This window comes from Triturus cristatus, chromosome 3_1 (genome assembly GCF_964204655.1).
Source record: "Triturus cristatus chromosome 3_1, aTriCri1.1, whole genome shotgun sequence".
NCBI classification, from domain to species: domain Eukaryota; kingdom Metazoa; phylum Chordata; class Amphibia; order Caudata; family Salamandridae; genus Triturus; species Triturus cristatus.
This window is the reverse complement of record NC_140583.1, coordinates 315,831,077-315,853,756: the sequence shown is the minus strand read 5'-3', so window position 1 is coordinate 315,853,756 and position 22,680 is coordinate 315,831,077. Positions and strand designations below refer to the sequence as shown.

Sequence of the window (22,680 nt, the reverse complement as noted above, 5' to 3'; positions counted from 1 at the left end):
ATGAAACCACTGAATTTGCATGCTGCTGGAAGGACAATTTGTTGTCAAAGATAACCCCCAGATTTCGTACCTTGACTACTGGTTCTGGAGGTTGTCCCATTTGTTGGGGCCACCATTGTGGAGACCAGATTGGTTGTAGTCTCCCGAATGTCATCACTTCTGTTTTATCAGAATTTAGCTTAAGGCAGTTTGATGACATCCAGGCGCTTATTGCTTTCATACCAGATTGGAAGTTTGAAGCTACTGTTTGGCCGTCATCGAATACGGACAACACCAGTTGTGTGTCGTCTGCGTATGTGGTGAGATAAATTCCGTGGGATTTGATGACCCTCGCTAAGTCAGACACATATATATTAAATAGTGTCGGGCTTAGCGAGGATCCCTGTGGTACACCGCAAGGCAAGGAGAAAGTCTGGGAGGTGTATTGTCCCAACTTCACCGTTTGTGGGCGGTTTAACAAGAATGAGGCGAGAAGCTCCTTAGCCTTGTCCCTTATTCCTATAGCCGCGACACGGTCGATCAGTGTGGTATGATCGACCGTGTCGAAGGCTGCGGACAGATCTAAAAGTATGAGGATTGCAGCTCCTCCATTGTCCATAGTGGATCGTATCTCGTCCGCAGCTTTCAGGAGTGCTGTCTCCGTGCCGTGTCCCTGACGGAACCCGAACTGGGTGTCATCCAGTAAGTTGTTGTTGTGGATGTATGTTGACAATTGCTGGTTCATGATCTTTTCAAAGATTTTGGCCGGTAAAGGGAGGCATGCAATAGGCCTGTAGCTGGCTGGAAGAGAAGGATCTAAACTGGGTTTTTTGAGTAGCGGTTTAATAATGGCTTCCTTCCATACCGAAGGGTAGGTGCCGGATGTGAACATTGCGTTGCAGATAGTGGTGAGTGACGGGGCAACGGCTTCTGCGACGAGGTTGAGAACGGCAGGAGGGCATGGGTCAAGTGGTGATCCGGATTTGGTTCGGGCAATCAGGGGTTGAACAGTTTCTTTCGTGGTATTTTCAAAGGCTGAAAATTGTGGAGTATTATTGGCAGTGGAGTGCTCGGTATGGGATAAGGAAGGGTCAGGCGACAAAGTGGAGAAGATGGCTCTGACCTTATCTTCGAAAAATGTGGCCAGTGCATCTGAAAGAGCCTGGGATCCTTCTGAGGAGGGTGGCAGAGGATTGGACAGGTATGTTACCACCTGGAACAGTTTTCCTGATGAGTTTTTGGCCTGATTAATTTGGTTGGTGTAGTAGGTGGTTTTCTCGGATGTAATCAGTTTTTTTTAATTAGAGAGGGCGTTTTTATAGCTAATCTTGTCCGGGTTATTATAGTGTCGGCGCCACTGCCTTTCTAAGTTTCTGCAATATTGGCGCTGTAATCTGAGAGATTCCGAGAACCAGGGGGCGGATGGAAGCTTTCTGTTCCTGTGAGAGGTTTTTGTGGGGGCTAGTTTGTTACAGGTTGCGTTCAGATTCTCCAGGTAGGTAGCTGAAGCAGCTACAGGGTCCTGATTGTTTAGCGGAGGGCTGTCATGTATGATCTGAGTGAGCTGGTTGAGATTAATGTTCTTCCAGTCTCTGAATTTCGTTGATCCAGAAGTTGTCTGGGAAGGTGGACAAGGATTAATGGGAACTGAAAAGCATACTGCAGAATGGTCTGTCCATATTAGAGGGGTGACCTTAGTGATTGTGATGTCTCTGTTGTTGGTAAATAGGCCGTCTAGGGTGTGCCCTGCTAAGTGGGTGGGTGATTTGACAATTTGCATAAGGCCTACTGTCTCCAAGTCACCGAGTAATGTTCTTGTATCAGGGTCATCATGAGATTCAAGATGAAAATTGAAGTCACCTAAAACGGTGAAGTGTTGGGATCCAATAGACATCTCGATGATTTTGTCTAAGTTTGAAAGAAATTTTGATCTGGATCCTGGGGGGCGGTAGATTAGCAAACCTCTAAAGGTAGTTTTACTGGAGATACATATGGCGAAAAGGAGAGCCTCGCACTCAGGAAGAGTTGTTTCTGATGTTGTTAGTTTTAGGTGTTCTTTGTGTATAATTGCTATTCCTCCGCCTTTTCTTAAGGGTCTATCTAGCTTGCTTACACAATAGTTGTTAGGCATAGCGTCTCTGAAGTCAGGTCCAGAGGATTCGTCTCCCCATGTCTCGGTAATAAATAATATATCCAGATCATGGGAGTCAATGAACTCGGCGATTTCAATTTTGTGTTTAGGTAAGGAATGGACGTTTATTAGGGCTGCAGACACTGTGGGTGGGGAGGTAGTGGTGTCTGTGGACGGCATCTCCGTGCATGTGGGACATTTAAGCGGTCCGATGCAAGAGTTGTAGTTAAGGAGGGGTATGGGGTGGGCTTTCTCGGCGTATGGTTTATAATTCAGGAGTTCTGCGGAGGAGTAGGATAGCAGAGGAGAGTTGGTGATGGGCCGCGGACCAGGCAGAGTAGGGGGGGTGGCCCTAGGCCCGGCCTCAGCGCGGACGAGCGCAGACGAGCTTGCCTTATGCGCGCCTTCGGCGCGCAATCGTCGCGCCCGCTGCGCTCGTCCGCTGCGCTTCCGGTTCCTGTGCATGTAAATAGTATTGATTTGGATAAAAGTAGAGGGCGTGGTGAGCGCCGATGGGCGTGTCCTGTGGCCGAGGGCGGCATTGCTGTGGCAACCCTCTCCGCTACAGCAATGGATCTGCTGGGCGGTCAGGTGTCATCAGCGAGCGAGCGCATCAGAGTAAATTCAAGTGACAGTCAATTACAGATTTAAAAACACAACGTGCTAGTGAGGCTAAAATCTCCCGGCTTCCGCCTCAGGAGAGAGTCTGTGAAACAGCGCTAGTACGCAGCGCGAATCAATTTAAGGACTGGCTTGTAGGCGTGGTGAGCGCCGATGGGCGTGTCCTGTGGCCGAGGGCGGCGTTGCTGTGGCAACCCTCTCCGCTACAGCAATGGATCTGCTGGGCGGTCAGGTGTCATCAGCGAGCGAGCGCATCAGAGTAAATTCAAGTGACAGTCAATTACAGATTTAAAAACACAACGTGCTAGTGAGGCTAAAATCTCCCGGCTTCCGCCTCAGGAGAGAGTCTGTGAAACAGCGCTAGTACGCAGCGCGAATCAATTTAAGGACTGGCTTGTAGGCGTGGTGAGCGCCGATGGGCGTGTCCTGTGGCCGAGGGCGGCGTTGCTGTGGCAACCCTCTCCGCTACAGCAATGGATCTGCTGGGCGGTCAGGTGTCATCAGCGAGCGAGCGCATCAGAGTAAATTCAAGTGACAGTCAATTACAGATTTAAAAACACAACGTGCTAGTGAGGCTAAAATCTCCCGGCTTCCGCCTCAGGAGAGAGTCTGTGAAAGGGCTAGGGAGTAGGTATGGAGGGCTAGGGAGTGGGCCGTGGTACTTTTGTGGGCTGGGGGGTCAGGGTTTTTTAGGGGACTGGGGGGTTGGGTCAGGGTTGTTTTAAGTGGGGCTGGGGGTAGGGCTAGGTTTTTTTAAGTGGGGCTAGGGGGTGGGTCAGGGTTGTTTTAAGTGGGGTTGGGAGATGGGTCGGGGGTAGTTAGGTGGGTTAGTCGAGTTAGTTTTGTGGGCTGGGTTGTGGGTCGGGGTCGTTTTCTGGGCTGGTTGTGGGTTGGGGTAGTTTTCTGGGCTTGGGGTGTGTCGGGGGTAGTTTTCTGGGCTGGGGTATTCGGGGCTAGTTTTCAGGGCTGGGGGTGGGGCAAGCTTTTAGGGCTGGGATGTCAGGGGTAGTTTTCAGGGCTCAGGGGATCGGAGAAGCTTTTAGGGCTGGGGGAGTGTTGGGGTAGTTTTTAGGTCTCGCCTGACCCAGCACTCGCGCTGGTCTGGCGAGACTTTAAGTAAGGGCTTAAAAAAATGCTACCGCCGGCTACAGCTTGCACTGCATGTGCGCGGGCGCGCGCTTGAGCAGAAGCGCCATATGGCATTCCTCATGCTCATTAAGCGCATCGCTCGCCACGCGCTTGATCGCGATCACTTTCGTGACGCGCGACGGCCGCACGCGCACCACTTGAGACACTACCACTGCCACACTTTCACTGTACATGCATATTCAAGCATGGAATGTCAGTTTGTGTAACGGGCGCAATTTTTTCATCATACTGCAGTTCTGAAGCGGACAGTAAGTAATCAATAGGAGCTACCAAAACTGACATGAAAAACAAAAATATCTTCGTGTCAACTCTACTGTTTTTTTCGTCTATAGTGCGTATATAGTTCTGGGCTTTTGGCGCTATATCGAGCAACCCCTAATAACCGAATGACCTTTGACGCCTCTCCAGTCACACGGCACCATCTTTGATAGTGTTCTTCAATGGGGGAGTTCAAAGGAGCAGGGAATGCTCTGACTGGCAGCGAGGGTCTGCGAGGGGGCGAGGTGGGCAGCGCCTTTTCCTTCATCAATCTGTTTCCTTTCAAACGCGCTCCGCGCAGCCAGGCTGTCTGTCTCTGAGCTACATACTGGCCTGGGGACGCAGTGCTAAGAGCTACGGGTCCCTGGGGGTTTCTATGTAAATTAGAGGTTTTCATTGTCGATAACAGTTGACTAATGCTCTTGACAGGCGGCAGACACGTTTCATAAAAAACATACCATGCGGCTGTAAAGTGAGGAATTATCTATTCGCTATTCAAGGTGTGTATGAGCGCCGAACAAAGTGGATTGATAGGGAAAGTGGATGAAGCTGAGAATTCAAAATGAGCTTTTAACTGAAATTCGCCAACTATGTGCCTTCAAATGTTTAGAGAAACATACAGCTTCTGCAGATAACAGGCGGGGCCATAAAGTCTGGCAATGTTCCGCCCGAGACTCCAGTCTCCAGCGTTTATCTTGCTTTCACACCTCGATTGCTAGTTGTGTGTTTGTAGGCCGGGTGTTTTTTAACTACATTTATTCCCACGACGTTTAGTCTTGGTTATTTCTAAAAATCTATTATACTCTCAGTAAAGGGAAAAAAACAGAAGATACCATGTCAACGTGCGCCGGTCTCTGTGGTCTCCTTTGATGGTGTTTTAAAATATATGTTGATTAGAAAATTAGCAGCTCTGTCCCCTAGAAATCACATTGAGCCAAGACTTCAGTTCCACGCAGCTTACTGCAATCTTACCTTCTGAACCCAACCTCCCCCACACACACACAGACACATGCATGCACTCTCAACGCATGTGCAGTGCACACACAAACACACATCACAAATATGCACACAATGCACACACACACACCTTGCATTATACACAAATACATGCAAAGTACAAACGTTTGTAGTCCCTAATACAGAAGCACATGTGTGCACATCGACACACCCCCAATCACACATGTATTGTATTGTAGCATTTATATAGTGCCTACTACCCCTATTTTAAAATATTGAAGCACTTATCTACAAGGATAGCAAGCTACACCATGTATGGTGTGTGGGTGGAAGGGTGTTAGTTTTGTTTTGGGTTTAGGTGGGAAGTGTTTTCATGTTGTGTGTACTGACCACCGAGGGGAGTTTTTTGTGTTATGTGAAACAGTTCCTGCTGGAGTGATTGGTGAGAGTATGTGATAAATCGATATGCAAATTATTATTATAATAAGAGCTAAAACATACAGTCAGTAAGAAAGCACAAGCCTAGCCATAGAGGGTGCAGGCTGTTGTGCGCATGTACACCATAAAATGGGGTAATCAGAGAAGAACCAGTTATCCGTATGACAGCATACGCCAGTTGGAGATGCTGTTGAATTAGTAAAATTATGTCAAAAGGGCAAAAAAGAGGTATTGTAGACACGGGCAGCAGCTATGCACCTTGTTTCTTTCTTTTTTTAGGTCTCGCGCCTAGCGTTGCAGTGCGTAGCACTGCTCGTGCAGTGAGAGACCTCTTGTAGGGGGTTTCAAAACAGACCTAGGAATCGCACACGCTTGTACGTGTGCTTTTCCTTTTGGCCCACGCTATTGGCTTTTGCATGCGTCTTTTTATAAAAGACAGCACGCAATTGGCCAAAGGCGGGCGCATTGCTCCACCCATGGCCTATTGCTGTCTATTACGCGCACCGCTGCCATGTGGTTTCAACTATCATGCCCAGACACGGGCGCGATAATTGAAACCACATGGCTCGCTGTGGCGCAAGCACGTGCACCATTGTATATATCTGAAGGGGGTTTCAAAACAGACCTAGGAATCACACACGTTCGTGCGTGTGCTTTTCCTTTTGGCCCACACTATTGGCCTTTGCTTGCGTCTTTTTATAAAAGACAGCACGCAATTGGCCAAAGGCGGCCGCATTGCTCCGCCCATGGCCTATTGGTGTCTATTACGCGCACCACTGCCATGTGGTTTCAATTATCATGCCCAGACACGGGCGCGATAATTGAAACCACATGGCTCGCTGTGGTGCGCGTGCGCGCGTGCACCATTGTATATATCTGAAGGCTTCTGACGGTGTGAACACAAGTGCAAGACATTCTGGGTGCAGCATATTTGCAGTTTATCTCTTCTCATTAAATGTCACTCCAGTTGTAAACGCCTTAATACGATAGCATTCTAATGTTTGTCTTAGGTGCTATGTTTTATTAAAAGAGATGTACATTTCTCTGCGTTCCAGAATTATTGCTGTCTGTGGTCCACAAGTACTATTAGTAGGCGCAGGCCCCCTACTTGAAGTCATTGTACATTTTATGTACTCTCTACGCATAAGAAACTAAACGACACTCAGTCCAGACTTCAGACCCAGTCATTGGCAAGGCACAACTTCTGCTGTATTTTATTATTCAGATTATGAATTGTTGATAGGAATTTTTGGGTCTTCCTTCCTCACATGAAGAATATGCTGTGCAGTCGAGCCTCAGTGCAAAACGATGCTTGATTAATGGCGGCAGGCACATGAATAGTGTCCTTTGTGGGCAGTGTTATGTTATGTTATGTTAGGCCGCACTTTTTGAGCGCACGGCTACCCCAGAAGGGTGTCCCGGCGCTTTGGCAAAGAGGCCCAGAGAACAAGAAACCAAAGGCACAAACCTACTACAGTCACAGCGGGTTACTTAGTGAACAACAAAGTCTTCAACTCCTTCCTGAAAGCCAGGAGGTTGTTCATTTTCCGAAGGGAGAGTGGGAGCTCGTTCCACAAGCAAGCTGTCACGTATTGGAAGGAACGACCTCCCATCCGAACACGTTTGACCACAGGCACCTCCATTTTAGCCCGGTCCGCCGACCTCAGCGGCCTCCGCGGCACATAGAAGACAATACGCTTCCTCAGATAGTTAGGGCCAATCGCATGAAGGGCTTTGAAAGTCAGAGTGAGGAGTTTAAATCTAATTCTCCCCGAAATTGGGAGCCAGTGCAGCCTAGCCAAAAGCGCAGAGGCACTAGCTCTCCTGGGCAGCCCATAGATAGCTCTGGCCGCCGAATTCTGAACGATCTGCAGTCTGGATAACAAATACTTAGGTAGGCCTGCAAAAAGTGCATTCGCATAGTCCAGGCGGGAGCCCACGAGCGCCTGGACTACATTCCTACGGTACTGCAGTGAAAGTAGAGGAAGGAATTTCCTGAGCATCTTAAGGATGCTGAAACATTTCCCTGCTAATCCCAGGATGTGTGGACGGAAAGATAGATCATCGTCAAACACCACTCCGAGATTTTTTACCTGAGAAGATGGCTTCTCTGGGGGGGACATGTCCTGGGGCCACCATGTCTTCCAGCCCGGATCAGGGGCACAGCCGAAAAAAAGCAGCTCAGATTTATCTGAGTTGCATTTCAGGCTGTGCCGCTGAAACCACGCAAAGACTGCACTCAGACAGTCCTTGATTCTGCCGCCGCTAAAGGCCTCTCCCTTCCTGCAGGTGAACAAGAGCTGGGTGTCATCAGCATATGAGATGACCCGGGCCCCAAACGCCTCCGCTACCTCCGCAAGAGGGGCCATGTATATGTTGAAGATGGTGGGGCTCAGGATAGAACCCTGAGGCACCCCCACCTCCAGCGGATGCATTTCGGCCGAAAACGGCGGAGCCCAGATCACCTGTCGGCGGTCGGCAAGAAAGGATTGAAACCAATCCAACACCGTCCCACGCAGACCAATCTCCCTAAGTCTTGAGAGAAGACCTGCGTGTGGGACGGTGTCGAATGCCGCCGATAGGTCCAACATAACTAGCATAGCCTTTCCCCCATGATCGAGCGTCTCCCTGATGGCGTCGGTAACCTCTACCAGAGCCGTCTCCGTGCTATAATTCGCACGAAAGCCGGACTGGGAGTCATGCAGCAGTATGTTGTTCTCAATAAAGGTGGTCAGAGTATGCTGAACATGTTTCTCCAACACCTTCGCCAGAGCAGGGAGGAGGGAGATTGGTCTATAGTTAGCGCATTGCAGGGGGTCGAGCAGAGGCTTCTTAATCAGCGGCAGAATGAGTGCGTGTTTCCATTGACGTGGAACCACCCCTGAACTCAATGAAAGATTAAGCAGGGGGTTCAGCAAACTGTTCAACGCCGAGGCCACCTTGCCCAGGCATTTCGCCGGACAAACATCCAGAGGCGAGCCAGATTGCAGCCTGGATAACAGCTCGAGCGATGTCTCACAGGACAACTGGGGAAAAACCGATAATACGGGCCCAGGTTCAGCCTGTAAGGGAGCTAAACAGGTCAACTTGTCCCCTAACACAACATCAGCCGTTTGGGAATCCACCGTTGGAAAAGTGTCCTGAATCTTTGAGATTTTAGTCACAAAAAACTCGGCGAGCTGTTTGATCCATTCTTCCGTATGAGAATGAACCGGGGTCCCTACTACAGGGTTGACAAACTCCTTCACAATCCTAAAGAGTTCCCGGCTCGTATTATCGGCTTTGTCAATTCTCTGCTCCAGATAATTCTTTTTGGCTGCGGCAATCTGCTTATAATAAGATTTTATCGCGTCCCGGTAGTTCATTCGCTCCACAAGATCGTACTTGCGCCGCCACCGCCTTTCCAGCTTTTTACAATCTTGTCGCATTGTACGTAAAGTGGAAGAGAACCAAGGAGCAGTGACCTCGTAAGAAGCTTTATGTGATCCTATCTGCTCTTTGTTTATTATATTTTGATTTTAAACAATAAAGCCAGATGTCCTAATCACAATTTTTGGCGCGCTAGTTCAGTACAGACTGGGTCATACTATTTATCTGACAGAAAAGACAAAATGAAGGTAGATGTGCAATATAAACCGATGTCTGTAACTCTTTTCTGTAGCTCGCAAACAGTATAAACATTTGAAACAACTTTTACATGCGAGGTGCACACTTTTCTCCCCCTTTCTTTGAGTTGCCTAGAAAATGCCAGCTTTCCTTCAGGGCTCCTCTTCCTTAAAATAGATAAATGTTTACCTTTCCCCTCATCAGCTCTTTCTAAATATCAGAGGAGAACTCTTGTGATAAAGTGGCCTTCATCTTTCTGTTGATGTGTAGGACTAAATCGATTTCTTGCTTCTGCTTGTTATTGCAGTTATGTAGCACCTCTGTGGAGGATGCTGCGAAATGCTTACTGTGCTTGTGTATCACTTTATCCACTCAGCAGAGCGTCCTCCCAGTGAACTCAAAGGCTTCTCGGTTTCCAAGAAGGCTTTCAGAGCACACCTCATGACCAAGGAGGACCCCCACAAAGAACCAAGGACACCCCTTGAACTATCGCTACCATTAGGTGACATGTATTGATGGAACCATCCACTGTAGTCATTTTTGCACTGACGTACGTACAGCATTACTTATAACAGTGCTGTGCCCTACAAATAAGTAACTACAATACCAACAGGCATACTGAGTTGCAACTTACATGAAAGTGCTGCACTTTACATATTTCTTTCGAGACAGGTCTATAGGCATTTTTAAGTCTCTGTAGTGAATGAATGTTGTAATTTCTAAAGTGCGTTAATACCCATGGGCATCAAGGTGCTAGTTGTCTCGCTACCCTTAAGTTTTTCAAAAAAATCCTAATACACACACCTACCTACAAGAGCTTTCAGTCAAATCAGTTCAGGTATTGCTCTGCTCGTGTGTCAATCACATTTTACTTCCACCCACCCGACTACAACATACAGCAGGCGGCAGTGGGTCAGCCTGCTTCATCCATTGGCTATTAGTACACTTTAGCGTCGGACCTGATGAGTCAACATCTTTAATTTCTGCTTTGGTTCTGTTTTTTGATTTATTTTTGTTACTGCATTTTTTTTTAACTTTTGCAAGCATATACATGCCACATTTAGATGGCAGTGTTTAAATTTTTTATCACTTATATACTTGTAAAGCCTCTTGCACATATTAGCAAAAGAATCACAGACTTGCCAAAACCAGACCGGATAACTATTCCAGTAAATGTTCTTACATGCTTGCAGTAGTTCGCTGTTCAGTGCTGTATACATGGACATGAGAGATTATAAAATTCAGAGGGTACATCTGAGCATCATTATGTCACAATGGACTAATTATTGGCCCTGAAGCTTCCCAGGTGCCTATGCAGTTAGTTGCTGTAATCCTTCTCCCCGCCCTCTTTCGCTTGAAGATGTTGTAGTAAACGTAAGTTTTAACAAAACAGTATTGCTACCCCCAGACAGCTTTTTTTGGTTATTGTAATGGTTATAGAAATACGTACCTGCATGGTTCATTCATGTTGTTTTATTCTTGAAACGCAGAGATGTGTTACAGTGCAGTGTAGCAGTAATAACACGCATTTGCAATGCAATATGTCTCGCATTTAGGCAAGTTTCAGCTATTGACATTGCAAATAACAATGTCTTTTATTTTTGTTTTTGTTTTTAAAAACATAAATAAAAGGCATTGTCATTTACAATGCCAATAGCTTACAGTCACGTAAATGCGAGACATATTGCATTGCAAATGCTTGTTTAATTAGGGGTTAGGATATTAGACCTCAGGGCAGGGGGTGGGTAATGGATAGTCAGGGTAGTTTTAAGGACTTGGGGAGGGCGGGGCAGTTCTGAGGGATGGGTCAGTGCTGGCCAGGGTCAGGTTTAGGGACAGAGTTTTAGGCATTAGGGCAGGGGGAGGGCACAGCGTGGGGGTTGGGAGGCGGTACGGGTATTTGCACCTCAGGGTGGGTGGAGGCTGGGGGGTTTTTGTACTTTGGGGCGGTGGGGAAGGGGTGGCGACCTTAGCCATGCATACCCCTTAACCTTGCATGCCATTACCACGAACATTTGTGGTAAAGGCATGCATGGTAAAGCAATGCGTGGTTAAGACGCGGTCGTTATTCACACCGCGTTGTTTAGGCATGAAGGGTTAGAGATTTCATTGTTCCATCATACAACCTTTAAATAGACACCAGAATAGTCATTCCCTAGCACTACAATCAGGAGTCATAGAGCTTGCACACTGAGGGACATCAAGGAGTTGTGGCAACGAAAAGGAGTGCATTGAGACGGAGTATGGTTCCAGGGACTGCACCAGCTAGTTGTAGAGACACTCAAGGAATGCCGCCCCTGCCAGGCAACAAGTGTGAAGTAACAACCACCACCACTTTAAATGCCAGCTCTACCAGAAGCAGCATGGCACACTGTCACAACTTCTTTGGACCTCTAACACTGTGAAAAATACTTTCTAGTTGTGATGTACGAGTACTTCAGATTCCCAACTACCGAGCAGATCTCATCGGCCAGCACAAAATCAGTAATCCTGAGATATTAGTGGAATGAGGCATTCCAGAAATGATCAAAACTGACAATGGCCTCGAACCAAGGACAGGACTTTGCTGAATTTGCCACACATTTAGACTTGAAGGCATGAATAATCACGCCTCCTAGGTCACAGGCGAATGGCATGTGCGGAAAGCTTCATGAGAACCCTAAAAAGGCAGCACAACAAGCTTAACAAGACCACACACCACTACAACAAATTCTAAGCATAGTCCTCAGAGCTTATCACAACTCTCTACATGGCACCACGGAGAAATGTCCAGCCACATTCATGTATGAGCTGTAACTTAGGACCAAATGCTAAGCTGAAACCACTGCCGAAGCACAGAGCACACTCAACAAACGAATGCTGAAATACAAGCCAGAGACACAATAGCAGAAGAGAAAATGAAAGAACGTGCAGACGATCAATGATGGGTCAAAGACTCCAAAATTCATGTGGGTGATTGGATGTTGGTAAGGCCAAGAAAATGGGCATGAAAAACGATCCATCTCCTCTGCAAGCTGCAGAGAAGAACATGACAATGTTCACCGCCAAACACAGAGATAAACAAATAACCCAAAATATTTCACATTTCAGACCATACCATAACACGAAATACAACACTGGCAATCATCCCAAATAGGATGCGGAGTAGGAGAGTGAAGACGAATTTGCCAATTAGGCTCACCCAGCAATGGTAACTACCCCCAGCATCTGAAAGTTGAAGAGACCAACAAAGAAGCCTAGAAGGCTCATACAAGGGAATACACTTTTTGAAGTGTGTAGGGGGTTGTTCAGAGGACTCACAGAAGAAATAGAACAATCTTTTGAAGTTGGGGGGAGATGTAGTGTCACCCACTAAAGACAGGAAGCAAAAGGTTATCAGTGGTTAGCTACTCATCGACAGGAACTTCCTGGGCGAACAGAAAAAGTCAGAGAAAGGACAGACATAGGCTGGGAGGCACAGAAGGACGACATGAGAAGACATGCTCATTTCAACGAGAATATGTAAAGTTGCTGATCGAGAATTTCAAATCACTGGTGCTCCAACCACCCTATTGTTTTGGATTAATAGGAACTCGAAGGCAGGTTCGAAGAGTCAGTAATCAAATCAAACTTTAATCAGATTGGTTTAATATTTTTTCAGCACGGGATCAAGGGTTGGAGGAAAGAATAAAGTTACAAGATTATTTTAATATTTTTACAATGATGAACTAAAACCGTTCTAGGCTAGGTGTGTAAGTAAATCAAGGCGCAGTGACTATTACCTGTTTGTGCCATCTTTTTTCCAGCTAGGTCTCCTCTTCTATCAGCTATTTCCTTTTTAGGTCTCGCCTGGCATTAGCAGCGTGCATGCGCTCCTCTTGCCATGCGAGGGCTTCTTGGAATTGATACGGTTCCAGAAGTCATGTCTGAGCTCCGCCCGCAATTGTGATTGGTGTGCGTCGTTTGTCGTCAGTTATTATTCAGAACGGACTTTGTTGATTGTCCAGGAGTATTTTAAGTCCCTCCTGGTTGCCACCCTGTCCGTTTTAGGCCCCGACTAGCAGGATTGGATCTTTTACTGGCGGCAGGAGACAGTGTCTCTTAATTAGCCGCTAAGCACTTTTTTTTTAATCTATTACTGCGTTTACCTTCAACAACAGCTGGCGCACCTTTCATTTTTCTGGCGCGGCTTCAATCTTTCCTGCATGCTTTCCGAGGGTGCCTATTTCCTGTACCACACACCCTCCTTCTTGTTTTAATTCTTGTTTTATTTTAATTCAACAAGCGTTTCATGTGTGGTAAATATTTAAATTACCTGTACTATTTTTTATGCGGTAAAGTCTAGTAAGAATAACTCAGTCAAAATAAGAGGCAGAATCCGTGGTATTAGAGGTTCTGAAAAGGGCTTTATTCCTTACAAAGGAATCATAGTTCGAACTAGGCAATCTTATTCCATCACCACGAAGGTTCAGGAAGGGATAGGCAATACATTATTGACAAGTAATACTATATATATGAAAAGCATTGCATTAAGACAGATGCAGGAGGCGTAACAGCTGATAATACAGATAAGAATACACATACGTAATGAAAAGTAGGCGTAAATACAGGCGTATACTAGAAACGTCATTTAAAATGATGTCACAAGTGGGTGGATCCTTAAGAGAATCCTGCAGTGTCAGCAGAAATATTTGGCAAAGATGCGCGCGCAGCCGCATGACGTGTGATTGACGTGCAACTAGAGGGTGAAGGGGAATTGACATTTAGCTCTACATGTGGAGACAAAAGTCTGGGGGGTCAGGTCAACCTAATCCCAAATCGTATCTAATATCTTTGTTTAAGGAACTGTGTTATCCAAAAGGAAAGGTTTCTCGGACGGAATCTATTCTATACTGACTGTTAGTGCATGTACAAGCGTCTATGTGTCTACATGAGATGCGAGGGGGCAGGAATCTTCCATGGTAACAGGGGCTATGAATTACTTGCAAAAAGACAGCGAGGCCAAGCTCTTTGCTCGGTAGCTGGAAGGATGTTTACCTAAACTACTAGACAGGAATGCATTGGATGAGGAGCGGAGCAGATAACTTGAAGGCTGAATACAGTTTTTGGCAGGCAACAGGCCGCGTCAGGCACCGTTAGCCGCGCAGGGAGTAGGACAAAGTTCATGGATACGGATGCAGGTCCAGGCTGGAGCATTTCAGAGGCAGAAGCATGAAATGGCTTGATGACAGAATTCAGGGCCTACTCGCCTGAACTGGAAAACTAGAAAAGTGAACCATATAAAGTCGGTGGCCAATCATACTTAGGAATGAAATATTTGACCCATTCATGGCGGATCTGAAAGAGGACATGTTGACGTTGGACGCACATGTGTTTGCGTCTTCATAGCTGGAACTGGAGGGAACATACATGTACTTGTAGCATGTACATGGAGCCGTTGGGGTCTAAGATAGGGGACACAATTGACCATAAAAATTCATATTTCCTCATATGGCTCAGCGCAGCACCCACTTCACGGACGCCGCGCTTTATATTTCACTGGCGCTCACTCTTTGTTCCCTCTCTTTGGGCTGCCTCCTCCTTCCCCTTGTCTACGTCAGGGGCGGCCGCTGAGAACTTGGATTCCCCTCACAGTTCTCTATCGACATCGCCTCCCCTGTGCAGTGTTCCGGGATACCTCGCTCGGGTGCCCATCAGAGAAACGAGAGAAAATGAAAGCCTTCGGGTTTGATTTAAAAATAAGCTATGTGGAATCGCATTTTCTTGTAACACTTCTATATATTTGTTCTTTTATTTTATCTAACTTTTATTTAGTCCATCTTGCCACTGCCTCCCCTCTACCCCCCTTCCATTTCTGTCGGCCCTTTGTTCTGTTTCATTCACGATCATTGCTGGAGCTTCCTTCACGTATCTCAGCCTCCCCTTCAGCTGCGTTCGCATTGTCCACATTACTCCATTCTCCACCTACGGACTTCACTCCATGCCTCCTGGAAGTTGCATGTCCACTCCTTCACGTCAGGAGGAAGGCTCCCCCCTCACACACTCTACGTGTCTCAGACCCCACGGTCCGCAGCTGGCGTGTCACTGTCAAGATAATGTTTGCCCATTTTTTTTCCATTTTGTAGCAATTTATTCAAGTGCTGTAGCAACAATGGCTGACACGCCTGTCCACTCCTTCATGCCTGGAGGCAGGTTCCCCCCTCACACACTGCGTGTCTCAGAGCCCACGGTCCGCGGCTGGCGTGACACTGTCAAGATAATGTTTGGACAGTTTTTTTCTATTTTGTAGTTATTTATTCACGTGCTGTAGAGCCACGAGAACCGCATTGTCGACGTCTAGGCGCTTTCTATAGAAAGTGCATCATTTCAAACAACCCTGCATGCAGGTAAAACAAATAAATAAAACACAGGCTTTAGAAGGAGCGGCTTCAGCGCAATTCATGACTGTTGGAAGAAACGGAAATTCTGCTTAAATTCTCGTGGGTTAGAACGTTTTAATTTAAGTTGGAAAACAAACTCAATAGACACATCACATCTAGTAAGCCAAAATAAACAAGTTAACATTTCATTCTGAATTTAGACGAGGCGGGTGATCACAATATGATAAATGCTTCATTTTATGGGGGACCATCTCTGAGTCCTGTCATTTGGGGGCGGGGGGAAGGGGGCCAGACGTGCCCATGTCCCACCCTTCTATCATCATCTCTTGTCAAAGGAGCATCGCCGCTGGTTCCCAACCTGCCATTAAGGCTGTTCAAAGAGTCTCTCTGAGCACGAATATCTGCGCACCCTCTGATCCTTGAAGCGCCGCCGCCAGATCAGGGCACTATCACGTATAGTCAAAATGTAATCATAGGCCTGCAGACACACGTCTGTGCACATTTTTGCTTGTGCCTGCAGTATGCACCCCCTGCCCCATTCCTCCTAACACCTTTCCGTGAATGTGTGAATAACCCTGAATTAAACCCTCGCTGATGACGTGCAGTTGGTGCCGATAGCGCCACTTCACCCGTGACTGCTCCTCTTAATAACAGCTGAGAGAGTGTGTGTGATGTTTTATCCTGGTTGTGTCTTCACGGGCGACCCTCCACCCACCAATGCGGGTCTCCTGCAGGCTTCTCAGGGATAAATCTGATTATCACCTTGGGGGGTGGGGTGTGTGTGTGTGTGTGTGTGTGTGTATGAGTGAGGGGGAGGGGCAGATTGTGAGAGGGATTGTGTGTGTAAAAAATAGACAGACTGATTATGTGTGTGTGAGAAACAGATTGTGTGTGTGAGAAAGATTGCAAGTGTTTATGTGAGAGAGATTGTGTGTGAGTGTGTCTTTGCGAGAGTGAGACTTTGTGTGTGCACCTTTATGTCAGATTGTATGTGTGTGTGAGAGAGAGAGACTGTGTGTGGGAAATATTGTGTTTGTGTCACAAAGATTGTGTATGTGAGAGAGGCTTTGTGTGTGTGCAAGTTAGAAATATTGTGTGTGTGGGAGAGAGATTATGTGCGTGCGTTTGTGTGAGATTATATGTGTGTGTGCATGATAGAGAGAGACAGGTTGTGTGCGAGAGAGACTGTGTGTGTGTGTGAGAGAGACTGTGTGAGTGATAAATTGTGTGCAAGAGTGAGATTGTATGTGTGCATGTGGCACTGTGTGTGTGTAATATAATTACAAGTTATATGGACAGTGTAAGATTTTGCAGCGCAGGACACCCCGGTACCCAGCCACCTCCATCTGGCAGTCTCTATGCGCTCAGGAGCACACATCGTGCTGCGCAGTCTCGTTCTCGTTCTCTGTGGGCAGACAGGCGTTTCGAAGCCTCACTGTAGCATGCAGCGATCGAAGCTCGGTCCAATTCGGGATATCCATGAACTCCGACACTCGCTGCTCCGAAGCGGCACATCTTTCAGCTTCAGAGAGACCCCTGGGGCGGCTGTGTTGGGGGATGTGAGAAGGAGGAGAGCCGGGAGCATTAATAGTGTCAGGTCCTGAGATGTCCCACAGCATGTATGCGTCTGTATTTACATGTACCTGTGTGTACACGCGCCTCTGCATGTGTATGTCTGAATGTGTGCGTGTGGTTGTACCAGTCTCTCCACGCCTGCCAGTGTCTCTGCCCATACATGTGTGTGACTGTGCATCTGCGTGTGCACATGTGTGTGTGTGCAGCTGCACTAGTCTATCCATACGTGCGTTCGTGCATGCCTGCCGCATGACATATCTGTGTCCATGCCTCTCTGCCTGTCTGTTGTGCTCACACTCCTGGTACTGTGTGCCTGCGCGTGCACGTCTCAGAGTGTGCACGTCTGTGTGTGAATATTTGTGTCTTCATGTGTGTATCTTTGCGTCTATGTGTTTGTCTGTATCTCTATATTGCTGGGGTTGTGTCTGTGTGTCTGAATGTGTGCACTCATGCAACATACACTCCAAATAATACCACTCAGTGCCACATAATTACACGCACATAATTACACTATACTGAATGCAACATACACTCCACATAATACCACTCAGTGCATTAAAAATGCAATAGGTCTCGCCTTTGATTAAGTTAAAGTCATTTGCTTTGTTATACAATACCATTAGCAAAGCAAATGGCTTTAACTTAATCAAAGGTGAGACCTATTGCATTTTCAATGCTTGTTCTTTCTGACACCCTCTATAGTAGCTTCTATTGACACAACTAGAAATAAATAGGTGAATTTGAAACCCTCCAATTCCATTAATATTTCATGGTTTTAATTTAAAGAAAAAAAAGGACAAGTTTTTACCTAAAAAAATAGCATTTTTTTTGTTCATTTTAGGTTTAGTCAAAACTTTCTCCATTATGTTTTTTTTTAATTTTCACATTTTCCTGAACTGTCATCACAAAGTGAGAGTCACAGGAGGCGTATTATTGTCACTCCTAGGAATTACTGATCAAAACTAAATGTTGCAAATAAGGCAGTGGGTTGGAAGAACTTACTATGGGTAATACAACAAGGATGTTTTGGACGATATCATCTTCCTTCTAATGTCAATTTAAGCGAAATATAACAATAAACATAACAGCAAACATAAAAAAAATTCCAGTGCTGCCTGCAATGAAATAAGTACCTCACTAATCCCTATAATTAGACCTGTGCACTAGCCCCAAAAAACCCACAGCTAAGGGGACAATTAACCTAAGTACATGTCGTTGACTCACCTCCTCAACTTCAACTCTGCCTCATGAACAGAACTGCAAAAGGCCCTATTGATGAGCACTCTCATGGTGGCAACAGGATCATTTGATGGTATCCTTGCTGACACCGACACTGACAGTGTGATTAAGGGTCATGTTCCTTTTTCAGGCCTGTATCACGGGTTGTGATTTAGAAGAGCCGCCTAACACCAGTCTGAGGTAGAGCCATATTGTACCTACCAGCATCTCCAGGATAAGGCTCACACGTTGTACAACATATACCTGACCAAAACTATTCTGTATGATGGCCTGCTGAGCGCAACGTATTGTTGTGGTTTGACAGTCATGGGGTCATAAGGGACAGCTGTGAATATAAACATGACTGGAGCATCATGAGGCTCCTTCAGAAGATGCTCTGTGCCCTCTGTCATCAGCCTGCTTGCAATACTATGGAGTCTGTGGCACTTGTATACTTTGTGTCTGTCTGTTCTATGACAGATAGTATGATCCATCGCCTGGTTTCCACTCCTAAGGCATTTGAAGGTCAAAGGCGCGTCATCGCCGGGTATATATATTGCCATTGGTACGGACTCATTTTACGGATTAGTGTGGGTATCTCATCTCATCTCGGGTGCGTGGCAGTGCTCTTACAGTATTTACTTTGATGCATATGTTCTCTCACCATTTTCTGAAATGCCATTCCCCTTCCTTAACAATCTGATTCAGCAACACCTGCAAATCTTCACCAGAAAATGTGATTTTCTACTGTCTGGCTGACACTGATCCGACTTTGCTGGTGGAAGTCTTCCGCCGCAGTGTGAGGAAACGTGTGTTGTGGTTCAGATGTCTTTTGTGAGGCTGCACAGTATTCACTTTTAGTGCATTAGATAAAACCACATGCTCTTCACCTTTGAGTTTTGGCACTTTTAACACTCTAAAGTATTTTAGTTTTGACCACCTAATTGTTGCCTGAACAAAAGGTCTGATTTCTGTTCTATATTACATGCTAATTACCACTGATTTCTAATTAGGATCTGGGAGAGGATAATACCCATGAGCTAAACGCAAATGGTCAAATTACTTAATCTGCTCGGTTTGCTCACGTCAGACTTTCACAATCTGTTCATGATGATTTGAAAATGAACACGGTACAAACCAATTTAAATCTACAAGTTCAGATCTTGGACTATAGTCAAGCAGATTGCTCATCAAGCCTTGATAGGCTTTAATTCATTATTCTCATTTTGAAGAAGCCCGGGACCACAGCTGTTTCACTAAGCACTGATCACAAGCGGTAGAGAACACACAATTATGTGGCTGAAACTATGCCATGCCAAGATAATGTTTCTGTTTACTAAACCATGCAATGTAGAAACATGTTGATAACTGAGTAAGATGAAATCCTCTCCCTTCTCCTTGCCCAAGGTATAAACCTTAGAGAATTTTGCAACTAAAATTGTCTATTCTTGTGATTTCCTCGTCTTCACAATTAGACTAGTTTACTGGAGAAAATCATTTGACTTACGTTTGTGAATTATCCACAAACACGCCCATTGGATCCTCTCATATTTCAACATTTCAGATAGGATTACTTTACAGGTCCAAACCTTCATTTGGCCACCTTGGGCAAATCAAGATAGATTGGGAGTCGTTCAATTGAGACAACCTGTTGGTGTGAATGTTGTGTATTGGGTGCATTTAGTCCATGCACAAATTTCAGAGATTTGCTACATTTTCACTTTGTGGAGTGGACCCAGCTTGGTCTAGAAAAGACGCAGGAGTGCTATAGACTTTTGTATCATTCCAATATATCCATAGAATAACTTATTTGATATTTCTGAAAAAGGTCAAGGAAAATAAAATTTAAAATTCCATATGGTCTTCCCCAGCATGTAACTGTAAAGCCATACTCACGTATTGCAGTATCTAAAGATTCCTCGGATGTCCACCTCCCTTACGGCTGCATCAACGATGGGAATGTTGACCATGGCAGGGCCCAGCCCAACTAGGATCAGAGTTCCACCGGAGCGTGTGGCCTAGGAGACAAAAACAGTCACATTCAAACATATGACACAATGCATGCATGAGCGCCTTCACTGCAACATGCACTCACTACAACGACACACTTGGTGCACCATATAATTTCTTTTATTGCTAGGATGTATGCCTCTGCCCTTTTTCTGATGATAAACCACTCAAAGAACGTCTTTTCTCTGCAATGACAGCTGTACAAATAATGTATCAGATGACTGTTTGCTGCATGCACTTTTTAGATCACTCCTCGCACTGTCTTCACCGTCACATTGATTCTCTTTTATTTCCCATTCCTCTCCACCAAACCACCCCTCTCTACACCTTTGTTTGCTTCTCTGCTCTTTTATCCCGCCCACATCAGTGTCTGCACAAGCACTACTATTTCTGCATGCTAGCCTCTGGTCCACTTCCCCTATCTTTCTTTCCTTCCCATGTTTCACCTCCCATTCACTTCTTTGCCGTACTTTCATTACCTCTACCCCTTTCTTCCCTGTTCTCCACTTACCTTCTCTTTTTATTCTCCTCTGTGCCCTCAAATGCTGCACATCTCTTCTTCCCATTTCCGGATTCAGTCTCAATCCGATCCTGGTTCTCTACTCTTTTCATTGGCCCACTCACCTCTCTGTTCTTCCTCTCCCCTCTTTGCATTGCCAACTTCACTATTTCAAACATTCCTCCTCTTTCCGCTCAGCTGTCTCTCTACTCTTATCTGAACACGTCCCTTCCCTCTTCACCCCACTCTCTTTTCTTCCCTATGATAGAGCATAGATAAATCTAACGTCTACCTTTATCAATCCTCAACTGTAAAAGATCATTACGACAAATATTTCTTGATAAAGGCATGCTAACCTACTATGTAAAAAAATGTGAGAATATATGCTGCATCGTAAAGGTATGCAGAGTGTTCCAAAATGATGAATACGAAAATGTAAACAAAATAAAGAAATACAGTGAGAGCTATACATGAACATATTTACGTGTTATGAGAAAATAAAATATTGTTAACATACAGAGTTAATAATAAAAACATTCAAAATGTGCATCATACCTGAAATATATAGACTCAATGAAATTCTTTAAATGCAAAATTGCTTAAATGAGAGAAATGACATATTGCAAATCTGAGCTTCTGTAACGTTCATACAATATCACATGTATTGAGAGTGACACGTTAACAATTAGTTTTGAAAATGACAGCATACAAATAGTGCCTAAGAACATTTTTAGCAGTGCCTAATATTGGTATGTAGTACCTGAAGGAGACTATAACTGCTCTAATGGAGAGAATTGAAATGCATTTATGAAATGCGTGATTTATCATGAAAATTAAACACAGTAGTGATTCAGCTAAATCTCATGGAGGCCTCAAATGCTTCTCTTTCCCTGCATTAATGTAAAACCATGTGAGACAGTCACCTAAGCCCTATGAGAACTTTCTGCGAAGTTTCATTTCTGTATTAGCTAAAAATAGACTCACTTTTTCATTTTCTATAGAAATGTAACAATATTGTTGCAAACCCGGGGAAAAGCGCCTGGGAACGGACGGACTGTGAGCAAAGTAAAGTTCCATCCACTTCTGTAGCAATGACGAAATGGGAAAACAATTGAACTTAATGAATTTTGATGAAATTTGCAAAAAGGATTATTTAATTCTTTCGGATTTGTGTGATTTACTGATCACCTCACAACAACCCTCTATGAGTGACCAATGAGAACCCCATGGACTGATGGAATGGATACATTAAGGGGTGTAAACCTGGAACATTTGGAGATATAATTGTCCCATTGGAGGAATCGGGGGCTGGCTGTCATTTTCCTTTCCTGCCTGGCATGCTGTCGATCTTTGAATCCTATTGTCTTTTCTATGCCTCCTATACTGTGCTGGGTGGTAAAGTTGTGCAGGAAAAATAACCTTTCGTCTGAGAGGTAACTGACTCCGACTGTGGCACGTGGTGCTGCAGATTCTTACTTGACCAGGTCTAACTGAGGAGGAACTTGAAGCGATCAGCCTTGCTTGGTTTGTATGATTAATAACTGAACCTCAAATATTATCCTGTTTCTCCCCACAGAGGACTTTCCATCTGTCCAATAATGCTCTGTTCTGTGTTAAATCTGATTTGAAATGTATTTTCTTACTTGTCTATGCAATACGAGGCATTAGATAAATGTTTTCTATGAATGATTTTTATCGATTCTGTCGCCTTCTTTTGGTCATATTTCTTGTCTCAAGGCATCTTTATTTGTGGCTGAGAAAGGTTTTGGATAAGGTTTGAGGTAATTATTTTATTCCAGGTCCTCATTGAATAATTGTTCACGTTTCCTGGTTTGTTGAATTCAAAGACATTATTGAGAATATTGTGAGACTGAGGGTTG

At 45.3% G+C, this 22,680-nt stretch overlaps 1 protein-coding gene across 1 annotated transcript in view; it reads right to left on the bottom strand.

Annotated features, from left to right (window-relative positions):
* The window catches only part of SORD (sorbitol dehydrogenase), a 234,548-nt gene that overhangs the window by 70,302 nt on the left and 141,566 nt on the right, over positions 1-22,680 (bottom strand). The window contains exon 8 of the mRNA XM_085644015.1: positions 20,188-20,309. Coding sequence (XP_085500141.1) covers positions 20,188-20,309 — 122 coding nt within the window. The remainder of the gene's footprint in view (positions 1-20,187; positions 20,310-22,680) is intronic.